Below are 15,849 nucleotides of genomic sequence, written 5' to 3' on the forward strand. Positions count from 1 at the left end.
GGGAAAAAATCCACTGGAAAGGGTACTATAACACATTTCTGACCACAGGGCAGTGGTAACGGGTAGACAGGGGTGCGGAAAATTGAGTAGTAGACCAGGACAAAACATATAAATGTACTTGTGACTTTAACTCAAAACCTCATTGAGGCTCCACAGCCATCTCTTTCAGTAGTGGATTTGTCGGCCAGTTTAATGAAACAATACATTGTATAAGATTGGTGATGTTCATAAAGGGTTAAATAAATAACATAATGTAAGATACGTAGAAAAATAGAGAGAAGAAATTTACCACATTTTTACTGACCGATCCAAGAATGATTGGTTAAAAAAACATAAATGAAATAGAAGTAGCACAAAGGTGCTTTAAAGACACACGGGCCGGCAGCAATGTGCTTCTGGCCTGTAAAAACATAAATTAAAACTCTGCAGGAAAAGGGAGGGAGCAACAGCGGGGAGCATACCAGGAAGGAGAAAAGCACCATTCCAGGGAGAACCGCAAGAGTGAGAAAGCAACACGAGGGAAAGTATAAGTGGGCAAGAGCAAAGCACATGAACTATCATGTACTTCCCAAAAAGTAACCACTGGAAGGACACAAGTAAAGAGGTTATGCTCCAGGGGAAGGATAAATACAAAGAAGGAAGGCAGGCCCAGACAAGGCAACAAATGAAAAGCAAGCTAACGGGAGTGACAGTAAAGCCAACCAATAGGTCTGTGCTGTGCTGTCTAGTAGGCTCGAAATAATGACGCTGGGGGGAGAGCCAAACCCGTGCCCGAATTTAATGGGGGGGTGCATAAGTTATGTTGTGTGATGCTAGTGAGGGATGTTATGTAGATGCTAGGATGTAGGTACCACATAATGATTGCCACTGGCTGCTAGAGGGCTGCTGGCTATATACGTTTAAACAAGAATCCGCCTTTATGGGGAAATCTACCAGTTTCTGGATGCAATGGAGTCTCTGGCCATTCTTCCCCAGGAACCATCAAGGACCTGGTATGCTTTACACAGAGATATTAATGATCAAGAAAAAAACAGGCAAGACAGTGCGTTGCTTCACGGTGTTTATTGGACCAGAAGATCTCACAAGAAATAGACTCAGTTTCCCTCCACAAAATAATTCCCAAAGTAGGGTGGACATGCAGCATGTGATGTGCCTGAGCCAGAGGCGGTATATATAGAGAGAAGGTTATCAACATTAAAGGGCTTATAGTTTTGAGGCTGCACTAACTTAAATTCAATTTTTGGACTCCTCTGATGAATGGATTGTGCATGTCGCTACAGCAGTGATGTTTGTTCAAAAACAGCATCTCCCAGCTATGATTGGACAAAAGATATCCAATAACCACCATTTATTTTTCTCTCTGATGTCACAATAGCTTCTGTGTGGCAGCAAACTGTTTGCATCACATTAAAAGAGCACACATGGAGGTCATTTTACAATCCGAAACTAATCCGCCAAACACCCCGCAAAGCCTCTGGAACCCTGGCATTACATCGATTCTTCCCTCTCCTTCACTTCAGAAGACACAACTTTGCCGTCGACCATTTCCTCAATGATTGTTTTCACTTTTCTGGTCTTCGTTTGATCTAAAAAAAGGGAAATCCATAAATAGGCTTTAAGACATGTTTGTCTGGTGTCAATGAGTCCCACTTAACTTGCACAAGACAGGAACTCTTTAATTTTAATACCATCCATTGTGTAAAATCATCTCCCTAGCTCGGTGTTATGGGTTGTGTTGCATTTTCTGCTGCAGCCATGTAATTGGGATCACGAATGACCCTACAACCTCCTCTACAGTCTCGGAAAGGCCTGAAGGTCAGCTGGTATGCAGTCCTGGTCAGAGGATACCATAGAATAGGGGCAGGGCGTGATCACTAGTTTTCCCCTCTACTAGAGAAAGGAGTAGACAGCAAGTGGTGTAGCACTGACCCAAAGTGACAGGTTGGTTTATGGAATATTGCAGAGAACATCTGCCTCTCTCTTTGCCACAGGGTATCACAGCACTGCCTGTGTTTTACAGTGGAGGGAGAAATATAGCCATTTTATGATATAAAAATACAATTCCAACAAAACACAGAAATGACTTTAAACAAATTAGGTGACGGATGGGGTCAAGGTTAGGACTAGGGACAAGAATAATTTCAAATTAAGTTTAGGTTGAGAGTTAAGGTTAGGGTTTATGTTACGGTTAGATATATGCATATTAGGATGAGGGTTAGGTAGGGGTCAGACTAGGGAATGACCATGACTTAAACCTATCCTAATTAAAATGTAATAACAAACCCTATAAAAAATGAAGGGCTGAAAGACCTGCTCACTGTACATAAACGCTTATTGCATTTATTACACTTAAAATCTCTGTGTAATTGGAAATCTTGTTCATTGTTCTGGAGTGATCAATGCCAGTTCTGATTAGCCACTGACTGTAAGGGGGTCAATGAACAGTCACAATCTTGAAGGTAAAATGGAAGCTCTGCTGGTCAGCTGAGATTCAGCAATCCAGATTGCACAATTGGAATCTTAGAATTCCCGTTGAATCCCAGGAGCCCTTGGCAGACAGGGAACCAATCAGAATTGCAAATCTAGAGGTGTCAAAATGAGCAATTTTCTGAGTGATCAGAATATCAAATTTAGAAATGACTGACAAGGATCCATTTCGACGGACATGCACATCAACTTACCTCTCCTGGTTTCAGATTCAGTAGGTGATGGCACTGGTTCCACTTTTGTTGTCTTTTGTGTCTCAAATCCACTGCAAGGGAACATGTGCATTACTAATCAAGCGCTGTGAAATTTTGCATGAAATATTGGCAGCTAAATGCTAGGCTTTTCAGTCTTTGTACACTAGCTCCATGTCACCAAAATCACAGAGGTATATCACTTGCCTTTAACCTCACCCAAAGATGTCACAGAGCGAGACTGTAATTCAAACTTTGACTCTCTAGGATCACAGGAAGTAACAGAAAGTAGGAACACTAAGGGCCTCATCTACAAGAAACTGACACATCGGTTCAGATAAGTCACATTTCTTGCGCTTCCTAACAATTCCCTAAGGACACCATGAATGTGCTGTATTTACAATATAGAGCTCCATAGCGCACGTTTTCACTGATGCATCAGAAATTCTGACACACCTGTTGGCACTAACCTGATGCATTGCTGGACTAGTGTGAAAAAAATGACGGTACTCCAGCAATGCGAGGAAGGCTCCCCTGGCAAACAGCCCTGCATCAGTTTAATGCCTGTTTTTAGCAGGCGTTAAATTTTTTGTTGCAGTAAAGTCGCAGAACGAAGCAGTGAAATGCTGAAATTTCACTGCGTCAGTTCTGCATGGCTTTTTGCATGGAGAAAAGGTTGTTCTTAGGAGCCCATAACTGACACAATCGAATGCCAGGCTTGCAGCACATCGAGGCTGCGTAGTCTTGAATCCACAACAAGCCACTTTTTTCCAACACACTACACTTCCTTCTCTTTTTTTTACTTTTGCAGGCTTATTTTCCATCCCTCACCTCCACCTTAGTCACTGTTTTCATATATCTCTTCCTCCTAATTTCTCCCTTTTCTGCTTTTCTCTCTTTTGCTCTAGATCGAAGTCTCTTGATCGAAGTCTCTTGATGTCCACAACAAATGAGTTTACTTGACAACTATATGCCAGCACCTGCACAAATTAAGCACTGCCTTTAAAGAAATCTATGGCTGCCTCTCACAGGGAGTTAGGTGTGTTCAATGTTGTCCGTAATCAGAGCCCATGAAGTTGCTTTTAACTTTGCTAATTTCGGGACCTCCATGGAGTTTTTGACACTTAAAAAAAAAAGCAAGTGAAAGGTGCTATAAAAACTATTTTTGAGGCTGGGTCTCCAGCAAAGGAAATTTCTCCCAGAAGCTGACTTCTTTTGCACAACTTGGCAGAGTTGTCAAAGCAGCACAGCTCTGTAGTGTAACACACCACTATGCAAGACTGGAAAGGATGTACTACATCTCGAAAGAACCTCACAGACATCCTGAAGTGTCCCCCCCCTCCAATGTATGGAACACAGCTCATTTTACCCTTCAGCCTGGTCCTTACCCCAGCTCTCCATCCAGCAGTCGCCGGTAAGTCTCGATCTCCATCTCCAGCCGGGTCTTGATGTTCAGGAGCTGCTGGTACTCGTACCTCTGCCGTTCCATGTCACTGCGGAGCTGGGCCAGCTGCTCTTCCAAGCTGCTGATCTTCTGCTGCATGGCAAAAAGTTGCTGGCAATAGCGGCCTTCTGTCTCTGCCAGAGTTTCTTCCAGGGATCTTTTCTGTGGGGAGAGAGCAGGAAAAATACGAAATGGATGGATGGGTATGAATTGATTTATGGATCAATCAATAAAGGAATAGATGGATGGATTGAAGGATAGATTTATTTTGTTGATGAATCAGTAAATAGATATGTAGATGCGTGGACTAATTGATTTATCAATCGGTGGGTGGGTGCATGCATGGGTGGATGCATGGGTAGATGCTTTGATAAAAGACTTCTCTTGCATAGTGCACATGGCATGTTGAATGGCCCTCTGGCTGCTTACCATTGCCAACTGGGCTTGTAGTTCTATTTCCAGGCTCTGGAGTGAACGCTTCAGGTCAGACATCTCACTCCGACTAGATGACACTTCACCCGCATCCCGGCTGATGACCTGCTGCAGCTCTGCAACCTGGACCAAGAGAGAGTAAATCTATTGTGAAATAGAATTGTGACCAGTGAACGGATTTAGCCACATGCGGGTTGTGGGCTGAATGATGAATGCAGATGTGAGTGGATGAATCAGTGGGCAAAGTGTGCATTGTAAGTGGCCTCTGGGCTATTTAATCCTCGCGGCGCCGCCAATGCTCGAGGCACTTTGATACTCAGTGGATTAATGTAGCTGAGGCAGAAGTATGCAATCTGCTGGTGGCAGGTTCGAAACACTAGAAGTTTCACTCAACCACTCATCCTTCGACAGAGGTTAAAAGTAGTGCCGTTGTCAGCGAAAGTTTGTTAACAGCGCCATGAAACCGTAGTATCACATCAGTCAGTATGATATATAAATCAAGTGAACTGTGTTTTCCCAAAGCGATTACCAGCTATATGTGATAAACGTATAGGTAAACGTGGCTAAACTTTGCATAAAAGTGATCAGAATTTCCTGCAAAAACTTTTATCACAAACACAGGTGGTTTCTGCTAATTATTTTCTGATTTATTTTAAACTGTGCAACTTTTGTGAAGCTTCGAAATTTTGGGAAAAATTTCACAAAGTGCGGAGAGGAAACGATTTTCGACTGCACACACCCCTGATTTATTAGCGTTCGGTGGAAAATGTTCTTTCAGAATTTTGGTTGCGTCATCACTAGATTTATGAGGGAAACCCCCTATTGAAAATGTCCTCCATTTGATACTAGCTCCAAAATCTGCACAGTATCACTGTTCGGTATATACTTGTTGGTCCAACATCAAGCGGGCCATGTGCAAGACCCTTTCTTACCTTCTTTCTGAACGTGTCTTCTGCCTCCTTGCGGTTCTTCTCTGCCATGGCTTCGTAGTCGGCCCTCATGCTGTTCAGGGTCTGCAGCAAGTCCAGGGATGGTGCAGCGTCCATCTCGACGGTCACATCACCTTTAGCACCGCGGCGCACCTCGACCAACTCCTAAAATCATAGATTTTCAATTAAACCCTTTGGTTAACTCTGTAGTCAAACTCCACAATTATAATACATCCATAATGTTCCATTGTAAAGGCTGTGATTGAAAAACGACCAGGAGGAAGAAATACTTTATGAATGGGATGATGTATACCAACCTTATGCGAGCACACTGGCCCCTTATCCTAAAATACAGAAATCAGTGGATGCACATTGGCATGTACCGAATTTACCACTGAGATTTTTTTCTTCAAATTAATAGATTTGTAGAGTGGGATACTCTTTTAAAAAGTGTGTTATCTGGGTGTTTTACTTTTTTTTCCTATGTTACACCTCAGTTATAACGTAGGCTCACAATAAACCTTAAACTGTTGTGAAATGTATAATCTGTTTTTTTCGGCTCCCCTATTGACGTTATTCTCTCCTTTCAATTCATTTATCAGTCTTAATTCAGAAATTCGACGATTAAAAATCAAAAGTAGAGCACCTTTCATTTAAGCTGATCAAATTGACTTCTATGAAATTGCATCTATATATATATTCACATTCCTGTTTTGTGTTACCAGGATACACACTTTGCTTGCAATAGTCTTGTGTAGATCATATTTTCTTGAACAGTATAGGAGGCACCAAGCAGTCAGATTTTTACAGCAAGGTTAGACCGCCTCTCTGAGATACTGTAGAAGTACCCGCATAGCAGCATGTATTTATGTATGTGAAGGTGAATCATCAGGGGTTGCATGCTGTTGATAGACCAGTTAAGGGTGATGTGGTGTGCAAAAGAAACATTGAACCGCTAGGAGAATATGTCTAGGTCCTTGTGTCTAGCTAAGCGTCCTTGACAAGCATCTTTAAAGTGTGCATAGGTCCTATGGTTGACCTAATGATCTCTGAGTACATGCATCAATGTGTTTCAGAAGCATGTGATTGGGTCCATCAACTCTAGTAGGCACCAATTAAAATATACATGGGAGTGAAGCACACACCTCTAGTTATGAGCTTCAGGGCTTGTTAATGGCTCCGCAAACTCTTGTTGCTGGGCTTTTGAAACAGTTAAAATATGTGTAATTGACTTTGTCACTTTTATTGAATTGGTCTGTGTCTGTCACTAGCTCATCCAAGTCTGATGACTATCAATTCCAGAGCCATGATTGACGGAGCCAGTTCTGGTCGCCGCTTGTGTAACTGCATGTAGAAGGCTTTAGGTCATCTCATCAATGTCTGGAGGCTACTAGCGCAACCCAAGCTGGTTCAATCAACTCTGGTAACCATGTGAGCGAATATGTAAATGAAAAAGCTGTGAGGTTTCTTGAGAGAGGCGAGTGAGAAATCCGGCAATGAAACCAGGTGTACTCTACCTCCTCGTGGTTCTTCTTGAGGTAGGCTAGTTCCTCACTCAGGGACTCGATCTGCAACTCCAGCTCTGCTCTGGACATGGTCAGGTCATCCAGGACTCTGCGCAGCCCATTGATGTCTGCCTCCACGCTCTGGCGCATGGCCAGCTCGTTTTCGTACCTCAAAAAATAAATTGGCAGCATTATAACACAAGTAATCATGTTACAGTAAAGAATGTTTTCTGATATGTTCTTTCTCCTAAATCCATATCAATTTCTTATTCCTCACTTTCTCTTTATTCATTTGGCCACTTTTCCATGTCCCTTGTTTATGGTTACTACCTTAAACTTTTCTTGTAATATTTTCACTCCTTTGTTTCGGTTTTGTTATTTTTTATTTCTTTCCTACACACTATGGGCCGTATTTATACTCTGGTTGCGCCGAATTTGCGTCGTTTTTTTCAACGCAAATTCGACGCTAAACTAACGCCAACTAACGCCATATTTATACTATGGCGTTAGACGCTTCGGGCGCCAAAGTTCCCGGAATGTGCGTCATTTTTTAGCGTGAACCCCTTCCTTGCGTTAATGATATGCAAGGGAGGCGTTCCCGTCTTAAAAAATGACTCCCAGGCCTTTACGTGGTATTTATACTCCCGGGCAAAAATGACGCCCGGGAGTGGGCGTGGCCAAAAACGGCGCATTTGCGCCGCTTTTTAACGCCTGGGTCAGGCATGGCGTTAAGGGACAAGTGGGCTCAAAATGAGCCCAGAGTGCCCTCCCCTGCCCCCAGGGACCCCCCCTGCCACCCTTGCCCACCCCAGGAGGACACCCAAGGACGGAGGGACCCATCCCATGGACATTAAGGTAAGTTCAGGTAAGTATTTTTTTTTTATTTTTTGTGGCATAGGGGGGCCTGATTTGTGCCCCCCTACATGCCACTATGCCCAATGACCCCTGGGCATGGCCATTGGGCAAGGGGGCATGACTCCTATCTTTACAATGATAGGAGTCATGTTGATGGGGGATGGGCGTCGAAAAAAAATGGCGCAAGTCGGGTTACGACGATTTTTCCGACGTAACCTGACTTGCCCCATTTTAAGACGCCCATACGCCATTTTCCCCCTACGCCGGCGCTGTCTGGTGTACGTGGTTTTTTTCCACGCAAACCAGGCAGCGCCGGTCTGCTTGCGCCGGCTAACGCCATTCCATAAATACGGCGCCCGCATGGCGCTTCAGAATGGCGTTAGACGGCGCTAAATTTTTTGACGCTAAACTGCGTTAGCGCAATTTAGCGTCAAAAAGTATAAATATGGGCCTATATTTTCATTTATTCGCTCCTTTCCTTTATTTTCCTTGACATTTATTCCATCCTTGGTTTTCATCTTTTTCTTTACTTCTTATGTGTGTCTTTGTTGCTCCTTAATGCACATTTGATCCTATCTCTGTTTAATGTTTTCATCTATCTTCATTTATTGATATATTTGCCTCCTGTTGTTGTTCCTCTTTCCTGTTGGATGTTTTTCCCTTATCTAAAAGAAAATTCTACCTTTCTGAGGAGCAACATGTGGTGAGGAGAAAAACAGAAGCAAGAAAGCAACACTGAGCACTGGAAGGGAGGGAGTTTGGCACGTTTTAGAAGTACATGAGAGAGAATTAGCAACACAAAAGAGACAGCAACATAGAGCACAGGAGGCAGTTATTTGGTGAGAGAAGAAGCACACCACAGAGAAGGCTGGAAAATACACACACTCTCTTGGAGTGCTTAAGAGAAACGAAAAAGTAGTTATCTAACAGTGGAGGGATAGAAGCCAGCCAACCAGGAAGGCTGTTTTCTAGAGTATGGGAAAACACAAGATGGACAAGCTGGGCCAATGAACCAAGCATGAGAGTGTGATAAAAAAGCCAACCAATGGTAAGCAACGGATGGGTTGTAAGCCTGTATAAGTTCTCTGTAGGCTCCCAGCAGGTCCTGTGCAACCAGGCTCGACCTAAAAACAATTGGCTGGAAAGAAACCAAAAGTTTTATACCTGGCTGAGATTCAACCTTCCATCCTTCACTGTTTAGATTTTTCCTGTAGGCAGATTTTAGCTGTCTGTTGTTAAAATATCTCTTGTGGACTATACCAATCTTCTGTCATAATGCCCCTTTTTCAAAAGTGCATTCATGCACATGTAACTTTTTATTTTCTTCACCACTCCAAGATTGAATTTCTTCATCTTTGGTCAGCAAATAAAAAAGTCTTCTGCGTCATGATGCATATGCGTCAGTGTGATTTTTTTTTCTTCTGTTTTTGCTGATGCATCGTCAAAATCCGGTGGCAAAGTAATAGGTCTACATTTGCAGCCTACAGGCAAGACCTGTTGCCTTTGCCAGTGTTTTTTGTTTTCTCAGTGGCTTGGGAGCAAGAACTTTAAATTACTTGTTACTCACTTCATTTTGAAGTCATCAGCAGCCAGCCTGGCATTGTCAATCTGCAGAACGATCTTGGCATTGCCCACAGTTGCAGCGAAGATCTGGAAAACAGGACCAGAAACTGCATTGTCATCGTCGATCTTTCAATAAAGCGTTAATACAGAAATTCACAAAACTGCAACATTTGTTTCTCCTACAACAGACACTGATTCCAGCGTTTCTTTTAGCCAGTATTGTTTGTTGACTGACATTACATTCATACATTGGGGTGGCACTTTGTAATTGCAATAGCAAATGTGTGACACTTCATACCCTCTATAGCACTTCATAACCCTTAACTGTACACCATAGGGGAGGGTTTGGTTGGAAGTCTGTTGTTTCTGCACTGAGTTGCATGGTGGAAGCATCTTGGTGTTGTGCTTGTGTGACCTAAGTATTGCTCTTATCCTGTCATGGGACGCTGTGGGGTTGTAGCATGTCTGTGGGGTGGAATGGGCTTTATTTAGCAGACTGGAGAACACATTTCTGTGTGTGGCATTTACTTGTATTGCTAGGGTACTCATGGGCTGGTGTGAAAAATCATGTCTGTGTGGGCCAGATTGGAGTGCATTGAATGCAAGGTCGCCTCAAGGTATGTTGACAATCTAGGAAAAATATTTTCTTATGCCTGTCTGTGTTGTGCGCCCATATTGTTGCACCAAAGTTCAATGCAATCATTGGTTAAGCCCACCAGCATGGCACACCATTATTGGCCCACTGTCTCGCTTCACACCGAAGTGACCTTCCTTGACGGAAAAGTTTCTAAGAGCCTGTGGGCTGCCTCTTGATGAAAAGTAAAGTTATACTGTAATCTGGTGCTTATGTAAGCACTGTAATACCCTTGGGCCAACTTTACCCTGTACAAAACTTCAGAAAAGGGGGCACTGTTTTTTAAAGCTTTATATGAAATTCTGCTTCTTGCACGAAGATACAAAGGTGTTTGAAAATATTTTCTGTTTTACAATCACATTTGCAGAAAAAAGAATATCTGAGATTGCTGAGAATATTCACCACTGCGGCATGTTATTTATTGGTGTTTCTAAATATCCGAAGTTTATTTTAAGTTTCCCAAAAAGACAAACTTGGTGAACTTTAAAAAAAATTGTAAAGCAGATAAAATGTGCTACAAAGATGAGTTATTGGTTGAAAAATAATTGTCTTGCAAACTATTGTGGGGCACACCTCCAACAAAAAATATGGGAATATTTTCGATGCTGGACAGTTTTCTTTTCTTTTTTTTTAAGGTGGCAAAGTTTTCAAGATCATGAGATTCAAAAGTTTGACACATTACACAACTTTGTGGGCACTGTAATAACCTAAGGTATTCCTGCTAAAATTATCCGTCCACAATGAAGAAGACAGGGAAACAGTAGGGTAGGACCCCTCACTTGTCCTAGGCACTGCAATAGATCTTGTTGAAGAAGATTAAAACAAACTTTTTAATTTTACAAAATAACCAATGATAAGGTGTGGTCTCTGTATACGGCATACATGCTTGATTCTGAAAAACGGAGACCTGAGTTCTAATTCTATACTTCTCATATGGCTATAAATGTATGAGCATAGGTAAGTCATTTCATCTCCTTCTATCACTTTTCTTTCAAACGTAACGATTTCGACAGATCAAATACAAGGATTTTGAGATCCCAGGCAAAATTATATTTTGCTGATTAGGTGCTCTCTTCCTCATAGCCATAGGATTGTGTACATAATTTGTTTCGAATTGGCTACTTCCTGCTGACCCCTCTGGTGGCACAGTAGGACCTTAATGATTCACTGTCCATGAATATAAAGCTATTAATAACAGGATAATTCCAGTTTCATTTACTGCATTAAAAACGTGACAATTACATAAACCCTGACACTCTGAGAGGTGACTTGCATCGAGCAGCTCTCAAACACCTTGCACCTTAGTTCCGCCAGTATACACTGTCCATGTGTGGGGCACCTTGGGTCTAGAGATACAGTTTTCTTGCCGCTGTCCTGCCCATTAAAGACCTGTAAAATAGACGTTTGTAACTAAGATGTATTGTTGACTAGCACTCTTTCAAGTCCACTAGTCCACTAAAAGATCAAAACAAAAATGAATAACACCATTATCAGTGTGCTCACTGACACTCAGTCCATGCAATACCCACACAAAGGGGAACGCCTGACCCTGCCTGGTTTGAACTATTTACTATGTGGCATCCCCTGGTCTAAGCGAGGCAGCTGGTACTTGTGACTGCACCCTCCAATTTTCAACATACAAAAATCCTACTTTTATGTGAAGCCCACCCCCCACATATTTCCTCTACGGGCAGATGACTGAATAATTGGCAGGTGGAAAGATGAATTGTCTTAGTTGTGGAGCGACAAACCCCATTTCTACCTACATTTTTTTTAATCCTCTGCTTTCTGAAATGTATCCCATCAAGAGCCCTTGCGGTGCACTAACACTGCACACTTTGGGGGAGGGGGGGGGAGGATTTGGTGACCCACAGTTCTCTTGTTCCCCGGACATTAGTGCGAGGCCTGCGTGTTGTTCTGCAGATGGCCTTACATATAATAGCTCTTGTAATAGGCATTGGTTTTAAGCTTGAATTATTTGACACTAGTTGCATTGACCGCCCCCAGATAGAAATAGCTCTGCCTGAAGCCTCCTCCCACCCAGCCCACAGAGGAGCTTTGTACTTCTAGGCGGACTACTAATGGGTGAGCAGTCTCAGAGATAAACATTCTGAATCCCTCAAAATCATGGTAAGGCCACACCTCTTCCGCTCTGGCTTACTTGTCTGTTTTAAAGGTGGCCTGAGTCAGACACACCTCTTCCACTCTGGCTAACGTCTCTGATTCAAAGTTGGCCTGAGTCAGACACACCTCTTCCACTCTGGCTTACTTGTCTGATTTAAAGGTGGCCTGAGTCAGACACACCTCTTCCACTCTGGCTAACATCTCTGATTCAAAGTTGGCGTGAATCAGTCACACCTCCTCCACTTTGGGGTACACCTCTGATTCAAAGTTGATGTGAATCGGCCACATCTCTTCCACTCTGGTCTACACCTCTGATTCAATGTTGGCGTGAATCAGTCACACCTCCTCCACTTTGGGGTACACCTCTGGTTCAAAGTTGGCGTGAATTAGCCACACTTCTAGTCCGGCACACATCTCTGATTCAAAGTTGGAGTGTTAGTGCCCTGCATTGTGGTCTGTGACATGTCTATTCTGCAGACTGAGTGAGAAAGAGATGGTTGAATGGCTGAATGAGTGAGGGCACACTATGGAATCACTCATCTAAACGGCAAAGGCTTAAGTAAAGGAAGAAAAAATGCTGAATATTCAAACATAATTCAAAAAATACCAAAATTAAGAGTTATCAAAATATTGAATTACCAAAATAAAGATATTCTTTAGATGCGCGACATTGTAGGCTGAGAAAGTTTACGGGGGCTCGGTGTTGTGCATTAAAGAATGGAAGATAATGGAATCAAAAACAAACAAGCCATGATGGTAGAAGAAACAAAAAGAAAACCGTTGCAGGTGAAAAAAAGTTTTAAAATGCTGAAGTAGAATGACAGACTCGATCGAAGTATTTCCTGGTTATTATTGTTGCCTATTTTTAAACATCGAATTGTGTACATACACCGCAAAGCATGACGTAAATAGTGAGAAGTAAGTGCGGAGTGCAAAAGCACAGGCACAACCCCCTTGCAAATATGTACACTACACAACCCCCTACAGGGTCTGCTCGCCCGTGGGTGTCAGTAAACGGGTCTTCATTCTTACTTCAGTCGCTTTTTTTCACTTCAGTTTCTTTTTCACATCACACATAGACAGCGGCTAATTAAGTTTGCAACCAGAGCTCATTTGGACCATGGTAATGAACCAAGAGTACAAAGAATAAATGACTATCTGTGGAGCTCGTCACTCCTTTTAACCAGATACTGTGTCAACCGACCTGATGCTCCCATTTCATCCTACATATACTTTAAGGCAGTGGTTCCCAACCTGTGGTCCGGGGGTCAGAACAGTGGTTCACAACCTGTTGTCCGGGGACCCCTGGGGGTCCACGAAGCCGCCTCAGGGGTCCGTGACTGCTTAGAAAATTAAATAATATTAGCAGATTAGGTCCCCAGCTTTCAGTAATGACTCAGTGGGGGAGGGGTGGGGGGTCGGATTCCAATAAAGATTCAGTGGGGGTCCCCGGGCTCCAGTAATGATAAAGTGGAGGTCCACAGAATTCAAAAGGTTGGGAACCACTGTCTTAGAAAATTAAATAATATTAACAGATTAGGTCCCCAGTTTTCAGTAACGACTCAGTGGGTGGTCCCCGGATTCAGTGGGGGTCCCGGGTTCCAGGAGTGATTAAGTGGGGGTCCACAGAAGTCGAAAGGTTTGGAACCACTGCTTTAAGGTTCTGTTGCTTCAAAACACATATGAGGCATTGCGATCGGTGTTGTTTGATGTACTGAGTGTGTAAGGGTTCTCTCATCTTCGATGATAAATGTTCTGTCATTGAGTACACCGACATGACATGCTTCCTTGGGGCAAATCTGTTATTTTCTTTACTCGAACTGTAGCATTTATCTGACAAGATTTAAGCACATGATTTAATGACACTGAGGGCTAGGTTAACAAAAGAGCTCCTACCACAACTTTGCTCTGTATCTGACGTTCATAAGAAATCTATACGTTTCATGTGTCCCTCGAGCATTGCTACGACAGTTTATCCTTCTAAATGAGAAATAGTTTCCAAACGTTCCCAGAAAACCTGGGATGGAAATACAGGGACGTAATACAGTTTGACAACTATGAAATTTTGAATCACATGTTAAATGTTTTCCAAGTTTCTGACAGGCAATATATACACGAAGAGAATAGTGCTGTGCCCTGGAGGACTTGGTGTTGTTTGTAAAAGTGCGTGCGTGCTTCATGTGGGTACTGGCACAGCAAGCCTTCGCATCTTTCCACCCTGTGTTTGTCTTGCACATCTGAAGTGTACCGTGTTACCAGCGGAAAGTCTAAAATCATTAAAGTCAACACATCTTGTCGAGCAGGATTGCCCCCGGGCAGCCATGACAGTTTTAGACATGCAAACAATTGCTCGCAGATCCATCACACTTACAGCGGGGCACACACTGCCTGTCCGCCAGGAAACTGGAGCTTGTGAAAGCAAGTGCAACCCCTGCCACCTGTCTTTCTTAGGGGAAGGTGCCACAGTGGAGAGGCTGCCAACCTCCCTCAATCGAACCGACTGCAGATCAGGTAAGACAGCTCAGTGGGTTAACGCAACTGCACCAGAGATCTGTGTGTCGCGGTTAGGACTGGGTCCTTTACCCTTCCGAGCTGGATAAAATGTATAACGTTGAGGTGCTTAATGCTTGTCACCTCAATCTTACAGTTCTGTAACAGTTATGTAACAACTAATCTACTGTTTTTCAGACTTACAATTTATTGAAGGCAACAGAAACAGAGGAAGGATATATTTTTTAACAGAAATACAAAATTTGGCCAAAAAATCACAAATCATGTAGGCTAGCCCGCTTTGCCTCTTGCCACGCCTTCCTATTCTTGCCATGGGGCCAAACTGTGGCTACTGCTGTGGTCCAGGACCTACCTTGGCCTTGAGGTCGTCAATGGTGGCATAGTACTTGCTGTAGTCGCGGCCGGCGCTGCTCTTGTTGTTGGCCTGCTGGTTGGCGTACCAGTCGCGGATCTTGATCTCCAGCTCGGCGTTGGCGGCCTCCAGGGCCCTCACCTTGTCCAGGTAGGCGGCCAGGCGGTCATTGAGGTTCTGCATGACATGCTTGTCGCTGCCCGACAGTAGGCCTCCATCTCCGAAACTGGCACTGCCGCCCCCAAAGCCGGAGCTGCCCCCGCCGAAGCCAGAGCTGCCCCCGCCGAAGCCAGAGCTGACCCCGCCAAAGCTGAAGCCGGAGCTGCCCCCACCGAAGCCAGAGCTTCCCCCGCCGAAGCTGAGCCTGGCCCCACCAGAGCTGACGCTCATGGCATTGGAGCTACCGAAGCTCGAGTACAGAGACCGGCTGGAAGACATCTTGAAGGGCCTCAGACTGCACAACCTTCAGTGGTGATGGAGGCTGGAGACTGCTGGTCCAGGCAGCCCGTCTCCTCAATATATGCAAGAGGTGCGCATATGGGGGCGGAGCCAGGTGGGGTGGAGTACCTCAGAGGAGGGGCTGTGTCTGGTGGGTGCAGCAGGTGTGGGTGGGTGGGTTCACGCTTCGATTCACTTCTCACAGGGAAGTGTTTCAGCATTGCTTGCTGATTCACAAACAGGATAATTTTGTCACGTGATTACCGGCAGCCACCAGGGCTTGGCTGTTAGGGGACAATGGGAGACGGGTGGGGTATGCCGGCCTTTCATTACACCGCTTTTCATCTCCGCCAGAGCCTTCACTGCAAGCTGAATGCTTCTTTA

The 15,849-nt window shown here is 43.9% G+C and overlaps 1 protein-coding gene across 1 annotated transcript; it reads right to left on the reverse strand.

Moving 5' to 3' along the window:
* Positions 1-1,046: 1,046 nt before the first annotated feature.
* On the reverse strand, positions 1,047-15,528 carry LOC138299403 (keratin, type I cytoskeletal 12-like). The gene is made up of 8 exons (XM_069237634.1): positions 15,028-15,528; positions 9,411-9,493; positions 7,001-7,157; positions 5,487-5,648; positions 4,552-4,677; positions 4,067-4,284; positions 2,682-2,752; positions 1,047-1,586 (listed from the first exon to the last, which is right to left on the reverse strand). The coding sequence occupies exons 1-8, from the start codon at positions 15,463-15,465 to the stop codon at positions 1,489-1,491; spliced, it is 1,353 nt and encodes a 450-aa protein (XP_069093735.1). The 5' UTR covers positions 15,466-15,528; the 3' UTR covers positions 1,047-1,488.
* Between the last annotated feature and the right edge of the window lie 321 nt (positions 15,529-15,849).

The sequence above is a fragment of the Pleurodeles waltl genome, chromosome 6 (genome assembly GCF_031143425.1).
Source record: "Pleurodeles waltl isolate 20211129_DDA chromosome 6, aPleWal1.hap1.20221129, whole genome shotgun sequence".
NCBI lineage: Eukaryota > Metazoa > Chordata > Amphibia > Caudata > Salamandridae > Pleurodeles > Pleurodeles waltl.

Coding starts and splice junctions, on each gene's coding strand:
- LOC138299403 (XM_069237634.1), bottom strand. CDS start 15,465: ATGTCTTCCAGCCGGTCTCTGTACTCGAGCTTCGGTAGCTCCAATGCC. Junction 9,494..15,027: donor TTGACGACCTCAAGGCCAAG/GTAGGTCCTGGA, acceptor CCTGTTTTCCAG/ATCTTCGCTGCAACTGTGGG. Junction 4,285..4,551: donor TACAAGCCCAGTTGGCAATG/GTAAGCAGCCAG, acceptor CTCTCCCCACAG/AAAAGATCCCTGGAAGAAAC.